The 16,306-nt window shown below is 40.1% G+C and overlaps 1 protein-coding gene across 3 annotated transcripts in view; it reads right to left on the minus strand.

Moving 5' to 3' along the window:
- The window catches only part of GAP43 (growth associated protein 43), a 190,018-nt gene that overhangs the window by 27,656 nt on the left and 146,056 nt on the right, over positions 1 to 16,306 (minus strand). For all 3 annotated transcript variants that reach the window (XM_081138658.1, XM_081138657.1, XM_081138656.1), the window contains exon 2: positions 15,480 to 16,086. In XM_081138658.1, coding sequence (XP_080994784.1) covers positions 15,480 to 16,086 — 607 coding nt within the window. The remainder of the gene's footprint in view (positions 1 to 15,479; positions 16,087 to 16,306) is intronic.

Raw genomic sequence — 16,306 nt, forward strand, 5'->3', positions numbered from 1 at the left:
CCAGTATAACACGTTGCAGATGACTTCAGGTTCTAAAGGACCCTCTTGAAACCCACCAGTTCCCAGGTCTGGGTGATTTTTTAGTTTTCTTTTAGGTTTGAGAGTGTGAGATGGAACCAGGATATTACAGTTGATAGCTGGTATCTACCTAGAAAGAGTGTATTAACTATTTCCCTTAGGGAACCCCAACATTTCCTATGAATCCCTAGATCACAGTTTCTGAGGGACCAATTACATGGAGCCTAAATTAATCCTAACATCACTACCTGGTGGCCTTGGCTGACTTCCAGACTCAATCATTACTGATAATGTAAGGACTTGGTTATCTTGCTGAGCTACAAGGTAAGCCAAATAGAATAGTCTCTGACTCCCAGAAGAGACTGCAAATCATTGTGTCTTTCTCGCTGGCCATAAAACACATCCTATTTGCACATTAATTTCCTTTAGAAAATTAGAAGTATACTGCCATAGAAAAAAAATATTTCCCAAGAACTTCAGTTAAAAGGAACAGGAAGCACGAGTGACTTTCTATTAGGCACTTACTATGTGTTCAATAAAACACAATAGTAACCACCCTAACCACCACAAAGTTCAGCAATAAGGATGTTATATTATATTATGGCAAAACTGATGGCATAGAGCTGGTTAGGGAGCAGACCCCTGGTTCAAACAAAGACAGGTTCAAGTCCGACACCTACGGTGCTTCCCTTGCACTGCAGGCCTCCAAGGAAGAGAGCTGGCTAAATCAATGGCTGTTGCAAGTCCCTGTCTACTGTTGCAGTATCCATTAAGTAATGCACTTTTCTTTTCTAAGATTTTACTTTTTAAAAAAATATGTTTTTATTGATTTTAGAGAGAGAGGGAGAAATAGAAACATCGATGAGAGAGAAACATCAATCAACTGCCACCTGCATGCCCTTTACTGGGGATCGAGCCTGCAACCCAGGCATGAGCCCTGGCTAGGAATCTCAAACCAGTGTCCTCTTGGTGCATGGGATGACATTCAACCAACTGAGCCATATGGGCCGGGCAGTTATGCTTTTTTTTTTTGTAGTGCTTTATACTCTATGAAATACTTTACCTTGGACCAACAAAAATTAAAAAAAGAAAGAAAAAAAAAAAGGTTCTCTTCATTTACTGGATAAAAGACTGTTTTCCACTATTTTACCTATGGAAAAGTGACAGACTGTCCTTGCTTTATCTCCAGTTCGAAGATCTGCACAGAAGATCTCCGTAAGGGGAGAGGAGAGCATGAGAACTATTCACTTCAGATTATCAGAAGGAAAATAAAGCAAGATGATGTTCATTGAGGACCTACGCTGTACCAGGTTCTTTAAATAAGTTACATTATTAAATTCTCACAACTGTGTGAGGTAGAATTATTTCCATATTATGAATGAAGAGACTGGGGGCTCAACAAATCATGAAAGCCACACAGGGAGAAGCCTGGAACTGAACCTGAGGACTGTCCAATTCCAACACCGAGGCATTCTAAGTAAAAAAAAAAAAAAAGTTTCTCAACTGTGCCTTGAATCCTTCAATTCATAACATATTTACATGAGAACAGACCTACATTTAAACTTGTGGGATAATAAAGCTCAACTTTCCTTTTTCTACAAAAAGAAAAGCTAGCAGAGGCAGAATCTCCTCTCTTGGTTCGTTGAGGCAGCGCTGACTAGGTACTGAAGCTGCAGAAGGGCTCTGACAATAGTGAGCCTGGTGTGTGTGTGTGGGGGGGGCTCTCCTTGGGGAGCCAGGACCCATCTGCCACTTAGACCTGCTCAGAGACAGAAAATCCATTTGTCAGCGAGCCCTTTAGGGCCTGCTATTTGTGAAGTCAAGAACAGAGAGTGCTAGAGATGGACGGCACCTAAAAAACCATATCCTTTAACCAGAGAGGGAGTAAATTTGTCCTGCCACCCCGGACAGTGTGTTAGCAGCAGAGCTACAGCGAACCCGCTTGGTACCCAGCGCATGCCTCCCCTCTGCTCTGCACCGGCGCTCGCAGCCCTGCTCCTCCCACGCTGTCTCCTCTGTCTCTTCTCTACCTTCTCTTCTTTCTCTACTCCCTTCCTTATTCATTCTGCCGCCTCTAATACTTCCATTTCTGATTCTTTTCTGTTTTTCTTCTCCCTCTATTTTCTCCCATTTTCTACCCCACTCTTTCTTTCTACTTCCCCTTACCTCTTCCTTCATTGAAGAGTCCCCACTCACACCCCACCTGATTCTTGCTGGGGGCCCAAACTTCTTTTCACACTTTGTCCAATTTTTCTTTTGAACCAAACATTGTCATCTGAACTCAGAGCATCTGGCTGCCTGGGTGATGTTCAGAAACAGGTCCTGGAAAAGAGGTTGCTAATTTATAAAATCTAAAAGAGTTGGGCTATAAGCAATAAAAATGGACAGTTGCCTGAAAAATCCTTAGCTTCTTTTGTGGGCTCTGAATTGGAAAACTAAAATGATTCTTTCTCAAACTGCTTATGAAGAGAAATCTCTCCACAGGTGAAATTTATATTATTACTCAATTAATGAGCGTTCATTGAGGTCCAGCTGTGTGACAGGCTCCGTTCTAAGCACTGTGGATACTGTGCTAAAGGATACCAAGCCCTTGCTTTAAATTTTTTTTAAAATGTGTTTTTAATGATTTTTAGAGAGAGAGAGGAAGAGAGAGTGAGAGAGAGAAAGAAACACTGATTGGTTGCTTCCTGCACACCCCTTACTGGGGATCAAACCTGCAACCTGGCATGTGCCCTGACCAGGAACTGAACTGGGGTCTTCTTGGTTCATGGGCCCAACCAACTAGGCCACACTGGCCAGGGCCCGAGCCCCTGCTTTTAAGGAATAGAAAGTCTAGTGAGAAATAAATAATTCATTTTAGATAGATAATACAGTCATTTTAGGCACCGAGAGTAATGAAAACAAATAAACATGTAGAACTGATAGGGTTGGCAGGGGTGGTGCCATTCCAGTAAATGGTCAGGGAAAACTTCTCTAAGTGAGTGACATCCAAATGCGGATCTAAGTGCTAAGAGGCAGCTATGGGGAAATCAAAGGAGAAAACAAATACAAATGCCCTGAGGTAGGAACAAGCTGAGTGCGTTCAAGAGACTCTAAGAAAGTATGGATAGAGAAAAGGAAAGAAGGCCAAAGCAGAAGGACATAAGATCAGAGAGATAAGCAGAAGTCAGATTATATGCAGCCTTTTGGCCGTGGTAATAATTCAGATTTCATTGAGGTTGTAAAAAGTAAGCATTAGAAGGTTTTACGTAGGGAAATGCGGAGAGACATGAGTATGTAGCTTTGCATAAGTGGTCTTCAGAGGAGTCTATTAGAAATTAAAAGAATTAGTGGCAGCCTCTCAAACCCTAAGCCTAAGATTATCATGAGATTATTGGATCTACTCCTTTTACCCCAGTGGGTTGCTTTATGTGATGTTCATCATTCAAATGACATTTACGATGTTAATATCTGGAGTTAAATAAGAGCTGGCCCCATTACCCATGGGTGTTTTCCTTTCAGGCATCCGTTTAGACAGGCACAAACAGCTGTCACCCACTGGGGCTGAGGACTCGGGGAGACAAAATTTTTAGAATTCTTGAGACAGATTTTGGATTTTAACTTCCTAGAAATCTTATTTTTGTGGATATTTCAAAATTATATAAGTGGAATTCCTTAACTGGTATCTCATCAGAGACAATGTTCTGTTTATACAGTTATGTTGCAAACTGGAATTGAACTAAACAATATTATTGCATTACTAGTGTTTCTTTTTCCTAAAGACCCAGAAGCCATGGATGCAGTAATTTTACTAAGTTTTCATTAATAACCCTGAACAAGTCATCTAATCTCCATTTGTTCATAATTTGTACTATAAGAAAATCTTTAAATTTGGATAATTCCTATAATATATCTGGGAAGATTATCTGTTTGCAAAAAATAAACAACTTGAGCTAAGTATAGAGTGGACACCTGAATGAAAATATGAGTTCTGAATTATCTTCAGTTCAAAGCATGCCAAAATTCAAGGACGTCTGAAAATGCACTTAAGTTACTTAAGAAAATTACTTTAAGAACAGTAATTTTCAATAATTATTTGTTAAAATGTCAAAGTCTTACCACGATCCAGAAAAAATCACTGAGGGAACAGAGGACTGTGTGATTGTGGGGGACCTGACCTCAGCCAGACTGGCCTCTGCAAACAACCTGACACCCATAAGCCGCTTCTCAGGTGCTTGGAATTCTAGGGCTCCAAGGAATATAATTCAAAGTTCACTGATTCAGGGGTTTAAAACACAGCTTTAGAAAATAAAATTTCCTTGGGTTTATAGTTCTAAAACATTTTTATAAAATAAACTTTGCATGGCTTTAATATTATAAGGAACCAAAATAAAACAATGGTCCTAACACCAGTTAGAATTTACTCAGACCAATCCTATCTGTGACTAAACAACTGGACTATAATATGGAGAGAGGGGGCTTTGTTGACCTTTGAAATGATACACATCGTCTGCTTTACTTTTGTTTGTTTTTTAAATATGTTTTTATTGATTTTAGAGAGAGAGGGTGGGAGAGGGATAGAGAGATAGACACATCAATGAGAGAGAAACATAATCCATCAGCTGCCTCCTGCATGCTCCCTACTGGGGATAAAGCCTGCAACCCGGGCATGTGCCCTGACTAGGAATTGACCCAGTGACCTCTTGGTTCCTAGGTTGATGTCCAACCACTGAGCAACACCAGCCGGGCCACATCATCTACTTTAATAACATAGTTGCAGTTATGCAGTTATCCATACTCATTGTGAAGACTAGCCACAGTGAGTGAGAGGGACAGATCTGGACCTATATTGACTATTTGCTGACCATATATAGAAAGTGTTAACAGAAAAATTCCTTAAATTTGTATTTTTCAAACTGTACTTCACAGCCCAGAGAAGATCCATTTAGAGGGGAGGGATAGAAACAGAGTAAAATGGGCTCTGGGCCTCTCCAGCCATCTCCATTTTCCCCTACAATTCTCAACCAGATCCCCTCTCTTTTGGAGGTTAGTATATATACAGGGGTGGGCAAAAGTAGGTTAAATTACCAGCCATCTTTTCTTAAAATATAAATCATAGGTAAGGATACAAAATAATAACAGCAATAATAAGACAAATAAGACAAATAAATGACACAGCAATTAATAAATAATAATACAAAAATAAAATCTCTGTTTTACATACTCACACCTGTAAACCTACTTTTGCCCACCTTTGAATATTTGAAAGTCATTTTTTGAACAAATGGTACCCAGGATGAAAATTATAAAAACTTTTATCCTACCTTCTCTGAATTCACTGTTTCACGATGCTCTTTCTAGAATTAAAAGCATCACTCTCGCTAAAAATTATTAGGCCCAAAGTGTCAACCTTTCCTCTGCATTAGAGGTTAAAAAAGTCAGCAATGCTCATAAATTCAATCCAACTCTGAATTCATGTCTGGAAAGACAAAAAAGCCTCATTGAAAAGATGTCACTCGGATCGCACTTTTGTGTACAATATATTCATCCCTTCAGGAGCAGTTGTTTTCCTAATTGAACAGCAGGTACAATTCCAAATTTTACCCTTTCCCTTACCTTTTAATAAATGTCCAATGCATAACAGAAATCACTGTGAATGTTAAAACTAGTTCTCAAGGCTTCATTTGCATATGCATTTAAGTAGGTGAGTGTTATAAAACATATGTCCTTCTATACTGATATGTTGTTTGGGGCTGTTAATTTCTGTTCCAGTATTTTAGAGTTCCCAAAAGTAAAGTTTATTAAAATATATTGATTTGGGCTGCGATGGAGCTGGCTCCCATTGGCTACTGAGAGCAAGTTATCTGCATCACTTCCCAACTGCATGTCCAGTGACAACTCATTGGTAGTGTGAAATCAGCCATGGGGATATTTATACCATAGACACTGGTACTATAAATCAGGGATTTGTAAGTTTGGGTATTTTTTTCTATTTTTTGGAAAGCCAGTTTACTAACACACCACTACAGATATCTGATAAAACTATCAATCACAATGGTTTCTGTTTTGTTTTTTATATTATAACATAGATCCATGTGCCATCACCATGCACCTCAGGGCAGATGGCTAGACAATGACTAAAATGAATATAGGGAGAGACTAGGAAAGAGAAATATTATTCTATAGTATCTAAAAATGTGATTAATGCCCATTCTAACTCATACTTCAAGTTAACCCTGTGGTGGAGACTCCTGGTGTGATAAACATGTAACCAGAGTCACAGCCTAAACTTGCACATGAAAAACAATTTCTTCATTTGTTGATTGGCACTCTTGCAAAAACTTGCTTTATCAGCATATTAGGAAAATAGAGGTAGGTTTCTCTTCATAGAAGTTCAAAAGCAATAGTAATTTAACAAAAGCACCAGCCCTGTATGCCGACAATTACCAGTGCCCTACGAATACAGTGGTACATCTTTAATGTCTGCTTTTCTGCTAAGGTGAAAAGCACACATGTTAAGTAGAAAGTGGCAGGGTTTTGCTTCTTTTTTGTCCCTTCTGTTTTTCATTTTTTTTAAACTGGCAAGAAGCCCAGCCAGTGTGGCTCAGTGGTTGAGCATCAACCCATGAACCAAGAGGTCACTGGTTCATTTCCTGGTCAGGGCACATGCCTGGATTTTGGGCTTGATCCTCAGTAGAGGGGGTGCAGGAGACAGCCGATCAATGATGTTTCTCTTGTCCGTGTTTCTATCTATCCCTCCACCTTCCTCTCTCTCTAAAAATCAATTAAAAAATAAAAATAAATAAAAATAAAAACTGGTAAGGACAGGACACGGACTTGTACCTTCCAATGAAAGCCAGGTTCGCCTATCAACCTACTATAGTTAAGCCATCCATGTTAAAGGAGAAAGAAAAGGGAAACAAAAACCTTCCACTGCTGCTGTTCTTTCTAAAAGGATCCGATTACACCACTGGGGAGAAGGCTGCAACCACGTTGCTAAACTCTGGCTTTCTTAGCCCTTACCTTGGACTGGAGACAGTTTCACAAAGTGGGGCCCTGTCTGTCTTTTTATCAAACACACGATAAGTTGCTTCAAGTTATAGTTTACCTGTGGGGAAAACCTGTTCAGCCTCCCACTCCAGTGTCTTCTATGGTCTGTAGTCTGAACAGCTTACAAACTGTACAGAGATTATGTTTAAACCTCTGTGGAAAAGGAGAAAAGGCAACAGGAACAGGAAAGCCTATTTTCTGGTCTCGGTCCCAACACTGTTGGGTTGGAAACATATTAACAATTCATCCTATAGTGGGGCACAGCAGGTTCAGGAGATCTTAACACCTTGTAAAGATTACTTAAACATGTCAGATGAGGAAAAGGAGCCAAGGAACCTGGCAGATCATTCCTTCCCTGGGTGTACCTGTCACACACTGGCAAGAGCCGCTCACACAGGTCATTCATGGAGCCGGAATGAAATTAATCACCTGCTTTCAGAAGGGAGCAGCCTTGGTTTCCTCTAGTTCTCAATATGTTTCTCAACATAATGCAAAATGCTCACATTGGCCTATGAAGCTCTAAGTGGTTTGAAATCTGGCACCTCAAGCATGACGGATACACCCGAGTAACAACAAGACTTGCCAGTGAGCTTCTGTGTTCAGCTCCGAGAGCAGCAAGGTGGACGGCAGCACAGCTTTCTGTCCGAGCAAGTGTCCGCCTCCCCTCGTCACTTAGCACCTGCATTTAAAGTTAGAATGTGTTGGAATATGGGCAGTACTGAAATGGTGGGGATTTTGAGGTTCTCTGTCCAACATTTAACCGAAAGAACTCACGGAATTTGCCTGCCCAAAGTTTCAAGGTTAGAATCTAGTCTCTTGGACTTTCTCTACTGTAATAACATTGTTCATTCATTCTTAACTCATTTATCAAATATTTACTACCACCTATTTCCCAATCATTGTTATAGGTGCAAGGATTCAACAATGAACAAAATATTGCATGGAGTTACTTTTTTGACTGAGGGTTAATCTTCAATAGCTGCTGCTGAATTGTGATGAATTAAGTTATCTGTATTTTTGTGTTAATTTGAATTTTTTTTTTGTTTTAGTAAAAGGTATTACTTTTCATTAGATACATTTTGTCCTTCAAGACTCAGTTAAGGGCCCTGGCTGGTGTGGCTCAGTTGGTTGGGTGTCGTCGCGTGTACCAAAAGGTTGCTGGTCCGATTCCCAGTCAGGGCACATGTCCAGGTTTCAGGCTCGATCCCTGTAGGGGCCATGCAGGAGGCAGCAGATCAATGTTTTGCTCTGACATTGATGTTTCTCTCTCCCCTTCCTCTCTCTCTCTCTCTCTCTCAAAAATCAATAAAAATTTTAAAAAGACTCAGTTAAGGTAACCTCTACACCAAGAATTCTTCCTGGACTATTTTCCACTAAGCAGGATTTTAATTTTCAAACACTGTACATTTCATCATAGATAACCTTAGTCTCAACTTCAAGCTCTCCCCATCTCATTGTAGATTTACAAACAGGGTTGGCCTGAAATTATTATTAGAATCTGAATAAGAACCCGGGTCTCTTGATTTTAGATGGTTTTTAGTCTTTTAGTCTGAACATGCAGAGTGTTTGCATTATATACATCCTATAAGATATTGGATCTATTAAAAACATTATACTATTCATTATCCTTATGGAAACAATTTATGGGCAATTGTTTTTTGAAAGCCCAGAAATAAGTTATTTGCTTAGAGAGCCAAGTTTCATTGCTGTGAGATCAATGACTAGCTAAAGCTTTTTTAAATAAGGAAGTGATTTAAAATTTCTTGATTATATGAATTGATTTGAGGTTCAGCATCTAATTCAGTCATTTTCTTATGGCACAAAATTTAAACATGACTCAGAGAGCTGGCAAAACTTACACATCCTTTCAAACCTTCCCCTCCTCCTTATGCAGGCTATAAATCGTATAATCTTGGGAGACCTTCAAGGGCTCAGGTCTTGTAGCATTAAACAGCACCACTGATTTCCTCCTTCCCTTCCTTTTACATATGATTATAGAAAGCTTTTCATTCTTTATTTAATGAAGCTATCATTACGAGAACAAAATAAAAGTGATGACCATTCAAGGCTGTTAGTCCATTAGATTGAGTGCTCTGTTCTCTCTCCATGTTTAGCCAAATGGACTGACTGTGTAACACTTGCTGCTCTTGTTTCTTTCTCTTCTTCCTTTTAATCCTTGTGGGATTGTGTGTGTGCATGTTTGTGTGGAGAGAAAAAGTATTAGATGGATCTGCATTAGCATTTGAAACATTTTCTATATTTTAAGAAATATTGTTTGATTTTCAGTTCTAAATACAGCTTTTCCACTTTAAAATTGGGGGAGTTACTTACATGTCTTTCTGTTTATTTTCTTCTTTATAAGGTGATAGTAGTTATTTAAAATGAGCTTTGAAAGTAATGAATCAAAGGCCTCACAATATGATTTCTTGACTCTAAAACAAATCTCCTGTTATGTTTTGTCTGCTCACAGTTTTTTAATTGAAGAGATAGTGATTGCTCTCTAATCTGTGCTATTAAGTTCTTTCTATCATTTTAGCTATAAATATAAAAGTATCCGGGTCCTTTGCAAATGCACATGCCAAAGGGGGAGAAGGGATATGAATAAGAATTTTAAAAGATACTAATTCTTGCCTGGCCGGCATGGCTCAGCTGTTGAGCATCAACCTAGGATCCAGGAGATCTCAGTTCAGTTACCTGTCAGGCCACATACCTGGGTTATGGGCTCGATCCCCAGTGTAGGGGCGTGCAAGAAGCAGCCGATCAATGACTCTCTCATCATTTATGTTTCTGTCTCTCTCCTTCTCCCTTCCTCTCTCTAAAATCAATAAAGACATATATATATATTTTTAAATTTTTTTTAAAGATACTAATTCTTATAAGCCAAATTTAGGGTAAGTATCACTTAGAATAACTGAAATTACTTTCAACTGATTGAGACCTGAAAATTCCAATTTCTAATTTTTAGTTGTCCCAGCATATTTAATGAAGTCAGTAGTACTCCTGTTAAGAACCATGAATTTCAACTGATCTTTGCAGCTTTCTTAGCCCTAACAAAACAGCACTTGAAGGATTTTCAAACTAAGAACCATGACTCAGAACTTATTTAATATTCCCAATTATTTTGGGGTGATGGGGCTTTGAGGGCACCATGACCAGGAACTATGGTTAGTTACTGGATACCCTTCTGAAAATCTGAGTCCTTAGTATCCAATTATACAAATGAGGGGGATATTCTTAGACTAGGACATAGTGTTAAGGTCCTTAGACATCTCTTGTCTTTGTTTCTCCCAGAAAAGTACTTGTGGTGTCTGGGTTCAATGTGTGGCCTCTGTATTCAAGCTGTCAGGGTTCATTCAGCTCCTGGTTCAGCTACTGGCTATCAGTTGACAATGATGAAGAGCCACCGTCTTTCTGAACCTCATCTGTGAAAGGGGGAGGGAAATTATAGTACTTATAGCATAGACTGGTTACCATGTTTAAATGGGATAATTCCCACATAGCACTTAGCACAGAGCCTGCCACTTAATACATGCTTATTCAGTGCCACCAATTATAGAAACTTTGTATTTTAAATCTTGAAAAAACCCTTAAAAACCAACTACCCTAGCCCATCTTCTCTCTGAGGACCAGAGAGAAACAGCAACTTGCCTAAGATCCCACAGCTGGGTGATAGAAATATTAAGGACTAGAGTCCTGGTCTCATAATTCTAGTCCAAGGTCATTTCCTCTGCATTATTTTATTGGGCATGCAGGACAGAGAATGCCCAAGGAAAGTCCAGATTGGTATTTCCCAACAATAATCAAAAGATGTCACAACTGCTGAGGTAAAGAGAAAATACAGGCATTGAGATTAAAACATAGCACCTTACAGAGAGGTAAAGAACTGCAGGGCTGAGGTTAAGGAGAGGATTTATAGGCCTATCAATCTGACCCCTGTTTTGTTTGACTGTGCTTGTGGGCACAATACCCATTCCATTTGCCCCTATTCTCGGAATGTAAAAGTAGGAAGAAAAATGTTATCAAATGCCACTGGCTTGTTGTCAAGAAAAGCCAATAAAAATGATTACTCTAGCAATATAAAAGTGCACCATAAAAGCTTAATAATCAACAGTATTTAAGCAGCACACCACTGAGTATCTGACAGGGTGCCCATGTTTTATAGACAGCATTTATAGACTTTTCACAATCCAAATTTTTGCTCTTTATGAGTGGTGTATAAATTTGGGAAGTGGTTGAAACCACATTTCAAATCAAAACGGCCTATGAGGCACCCTGCCAAATAAGTGTAAATATCTTTGGGAAATCTCACATCTAACACAGAGCTCGGTAGAAGGGGATCTAGTTATTGGAGAGATAAAAATATTATACAGTAGTTGGTTACCTTGGGCCTCAACAAAACATTGTTCTGGGAAACACAAAGAATATCCCCAAATATAGAAATACAAGCTGAATATTTCATTTGCTCACAAATAATTATCAGTCCAGAAACTATAAATTTTGCATCTCTTCTTTTGGCTAGTGACTTAGCTATAGAGGCACACGTTATGCAGAAACTTTTTATAGCATGTATCAAACTGCAAGAAGCACCATTTCATTCATATTATGTCCCACAGTGCTTTGGCATAGAGAAGCCCCCCCATACCTATTTGCAGAATTTAATTGAGTTGAGATTATTACTGTAAATGTTTTCAACACCACTCCCTGAATTTCATCCCTCCCCCACTACCAAATGAGAATTCTTTTAAGATCAGCAACTATTTCTTACTCATTTCTGTGACCCCAACGCCTAGCTCAGTAGAAAGTTAATATAAATGGAAGAGTAAAAGGAGGGAAGACAGGGGGAGAGAGAAGGAGGGAGGGAAAAATGAAGGAAGCAAACAAGGGAGGAAAAGAGAGGTAGGAAGACACTAAGTTGATTTATCTATTCAGAGAATGGCAAATAAAACTATCCTCCTCCCAAGATCATTATTAATGGCCCCAATTAGAAAAAGGTAATGAGACCATGAAAATAAAATATAGCCAAGATCAACCCAGAAAATCTAGGGTAACTCAGGTTACATTTCCTACCAGTATCAGTCAAGCATCCTGGGGCAGCCACCCAGCCAACATCTCTGATTTCTTGCCAGTGAAATGTGTTGCCTTGATAATACTATGGCACTGAATATGCCACAGCAGAAATTTTGGAATTTTCTGCTGGAGAAAGTCAATAGGATATCGTGGTTAAGATGAAACATAACAGAGAATTTCTTCACTGAGAGCCCAATGGGCACACTGTTCAGGAGACACCAATGGCATAGTCACTAAAGGAGGCTCCTCAGTTCTCTCCTCATGGCTGCAGGAGGGCAGCATCCTAGAGATGCCGTGAACAGTCCTCCTGCTATAAGGAAGTCATCATCAGAAATACACTGAAGCCTTTTGGTCATAAGCATGTCAAGAAATGGGCAGGCAGAGTGCCAAAGCGAGGAGAGGGAGATAGAGGATATAGTTGAAGGATTTAAAAAAAAAAAGAAAACAGAAGAAAAAAAGGAAAGGGAAAGGGAAAGGGAAAGGGAAAGGGAAAGGGAAAGGGAAAGGGAAAGGGAAAGGGAAAGGGAAAGGGAAAGGGAAAGGGAAAGGGAAAGGGAAAGGGAAAGGAAAGGAAAGGAAAGGAAAGGAAAGGAAAGGAAAGGAAAGGAAAGGAAAGGACTCCAAAGATCCTAATGCAAATGGCATCCACCTGTAACAAACCCATAAATAGTGTAAAAAAAAAAAAAAAAAAAGGTTAAATAAATGATATATTGATAATTTGCAAAGCATTTCCATATATAGTAAAGCAGTGATCAGATTTGGTGTAAAACTCTTGACCAAATTATTATCTTGAATTCTCTCTTTTGGCTTGTTTTTCCCCACCCCTATTCCACCCATACAGATGATTTCTTACAGCTCTCAGTAGGCATCCATTTCCAAACCCAAAGTAGGCATCCATTTCCAAACAGTAGAGCCCAGTTGAAAATATTGTTATTTTAACCTGGGCTAGAAAAAAATCCAATGGGAGATGTAAGAAGACGCTGTGCAAGGCCCCTGGGAATTTGGTCCAGAGATGCTGTAACAGATCTCCTTGTCACCTCTAGTTTCTGTGATTCCATGAAACTCACCACATCTGGGTAATTTGTGCTTGTCACACACAGCAGGACTAATAGATACATTAGGCCAGAGAGAAACTATAGGCAGCATTTCAGGATCTAACCCAGAAGACACAACTTAGCCAAAGCTCAGAAGCAATAATTAATTGGCCTTTGCGATTACCTTCAAGTTGAACTTTACCTGCACCTTCAATTACTTTTTAATGCTCATAGTTAAATCAGACTAATTGAGATCTTTTTCAGCCAGAACTTGTAAAATTTAGGACAGAGCACCATCTCTATTTGTTTGTACTGACTAGATACACTTTTAATCAAATAAACGAGTAGAATAAGCAAGGTTGCAGGAGGATTATATGAACGAGTGAACAAATTATCTATAAGCTAAATCTAATCGATTTTCATTCCTTCAATATTTGACATTTATTGAGCATGTACTACATAAAATACTTTATTAACTCACTTGGATTATCATAACTTGAAAATCATAAATCTAAATGTTCTGAAGATATATCTTAGACTTTTCATTGATTCAAGCAGTCATTCTTTCTATTAATCCGCATCATGATTATATACCTAAAATCACATCATGTGTTTCTGTCTATGCTCACAATTTTAGAAACCCCTGTTTAAAAATATGGTCTGAGCCATGTCAATTATTTTCTACATTTTAAACATGTGATTAATTTCCAAGATTTTTAAAATACACACTAGGTGGTCTGTCATATGCAAAATGATTTCCAACCATCATATCTGAGGCTAAAATCGTCAACCTAAAGAAAAGTAGTTAACAAGATTTGTTTTGCTGAGTAAACTAAAACCATTCTTTACCGCATGTCTTACCTTGTCCAGGAAAAAATTTTCATCTTCTTAACCCCAAAGTCTGGCCCCCGGGGCAGGTATATAGTTAGAATAAAGATTTAAAATGAGTCACTGATAGAAAGAGACATGTGATTTATCTGGAGCTAGAGAATGTTAATAACAATAATAATATAATCTGGCTTCTTACAGAATTTGGGGGCAAGACAAAAGAGGTAGAACTGAAAATATTTAGAATGATCACCTGCCACCCTCCAGTATCTAATTTGGAGAAATGGAAATAAAGACAAATATCCAATTTAATTACTTTCTCAATCTAGTGGGCAGGTGCCAAACATTTCCCAGAGCATTCTCATGGAGTAGGTCCTTTCCCATGGGCACAGTGTGGTCCCATTCAAATTTGGGTCCTTGGACACATCATGGGTTAAGTCCATGACATCCTAAAGGAGTAAATCCAATTTTTTAAAATTGTACAAAAGCAACTTTACCTTTAAGGTCTTTGGGGCTGAAAGGTGTTAATGAGTCATACTAGGCTGGAGAAAGACCACTGAGACTGTTGGCTTCCTTCAGCACTGTGGGTGGGTGGGGTGAGGGACGAGTCTAGGCTCCAGGGTTGAAGGTCTGTTAAATTTATCTTGCTTTGGAAATGCTCTTCAATTCTGCACAGTCTCTTTGGCAATAATAGTGAAAACACTCCAATTTTCAAGAGCTTCAAACCAAAGAAAATCCAGAAGGTTTTTGTAATCGTAGCCAACCCTCAATTATTTATGCATATGGTAGAAAGTAGCATCTTCTATAATAAAATGATAATTTATGTTTAACTTCACAACATGTTCTATATTTGGGGTTTTTCTTTTGTTTTTGGCAGCATCAACAGACTTATTTCCCTAATTAGTTTGACCCCGATTAATGTTACAATTAGCATTCTCTGAGCGCACACACGCATACGCACACTACTCACCAATGGATAGTGGGGAGAATGCCCAGTAACATATTGTGGGATAAGGGAAAGGTGATCTAAGATTATGTTTTTGCTGCCGGCGATTCAGAAACTAGGTCCTCTGAGTCAATAAGGAGTTGGCTGTACTTATAACAGGCACTTCCTAAGCCAAATAATCACATTAGCTAATGTGCATCCATGAAATATATGTGGCTTCAGTAATTACTATTAAACTAAGTCTATCTCGCACACAGAATATTGTTTTAACAACTAAGATTACTGCTTTTACTGTTTATGCCAACCCAGTTAGTAAGATAATTGCCAGACCTTTCTAGTCCTGGCTGCTACCTGCCAGAGTTCTCTCTCAGGCTCGGGGGCGGTTGGGAACGTAAGTGGCCACAGTTACTTCTCAGTCCTTCCACTTTGGGGAATTAAGCACAGCTTTCCTTAATTTCCTGAAGACACTTTCTAGGCTTTGCCGTCTCCCTCGATGTCCCCTGCGGCCTGGCCCGCGGGCTGCCCACCCAAGGCCTCCGACCCTCGCAGTTGCTCACCTGTCTTCTCCTCGGCTTGGCTGCTCTCCGAAGCCTCCGTTGGAGGCTGGGCTGGCGCCTTGGTGGCAGCATCCTCTGCGGCAGGGGTGGCAGCAGCAGCAGTGACGGCAGCAGGCACATCGGCTTGGTTAGGCTCCTCCTTGGCTGGGGCGTCTTCGGCCTTGGAGGACGGCGAGTTGTCAGTGGCAGCTTTAGTGGCACTTTCTGTCTCAGCAGAGCCGGCCTTCTCCTCTGAGAGGGCGGGAGCCTGGGGGGCCGCCTGCTCGGGGGCAGCATCAGGGGCGCCCTCCCCCTTCTTCTCCTCAGAGGGGGCTTCTCCTGCTTGGCCGGGCTCCTCAGGCTTGGGGCCAGTGGCGGGGGCCGCCTCAGTGGCACCGGGACCTTCTCCCTCCTTCTTCTGGGTGCCATCAGCAGCAGGGGCGCCGTCGGCCTTCTCGCTCACCTGGGCCTCAGCAGCCTGGGCGTCGCCCTTCTTCTCGCCTTTGAGCTTTTTCCTTGTTATGTGTCCGCGGAAGCTAGCCTGAATTTTGGTCGCCGCCTTATGAGCCTTATCTTCTGGTTTGATGCCATCTTGTTCGATCTTTTGGTCTTCATCATTTTTTTCAACCTTTGTGGAGAAAAGGGGAGAAAAGGGAGAGATGGAGCGATGCCTTTTCCCTTCAGATCACAGCGTTTAACAAATGCTTACCGAATGATTTCTGTGGTGTCAAGCACAGACATCAACCATACAGTGGAAATTCAAATTAAGCCTCCTCTCTCCCTGGTGGAGAATTGAGTAGAGAACACATTATTTTATGGGAAAACACATCCTTTTGGCCTTGCAGAAT

The sequence above is a fragment of the Miniopterus schreibersii genome (genome assembly GCF_964146895.1).
Source record: "Miniopterus schreibersii genome assembly, chromosome: 5".
Classification (NCBI taxonomy): Eukaryota; Metazoa; Chordata; class Mammalia; order Chiroptera; family Miniopteridae; genus Miniopterus; species Miniopterus schreibersii.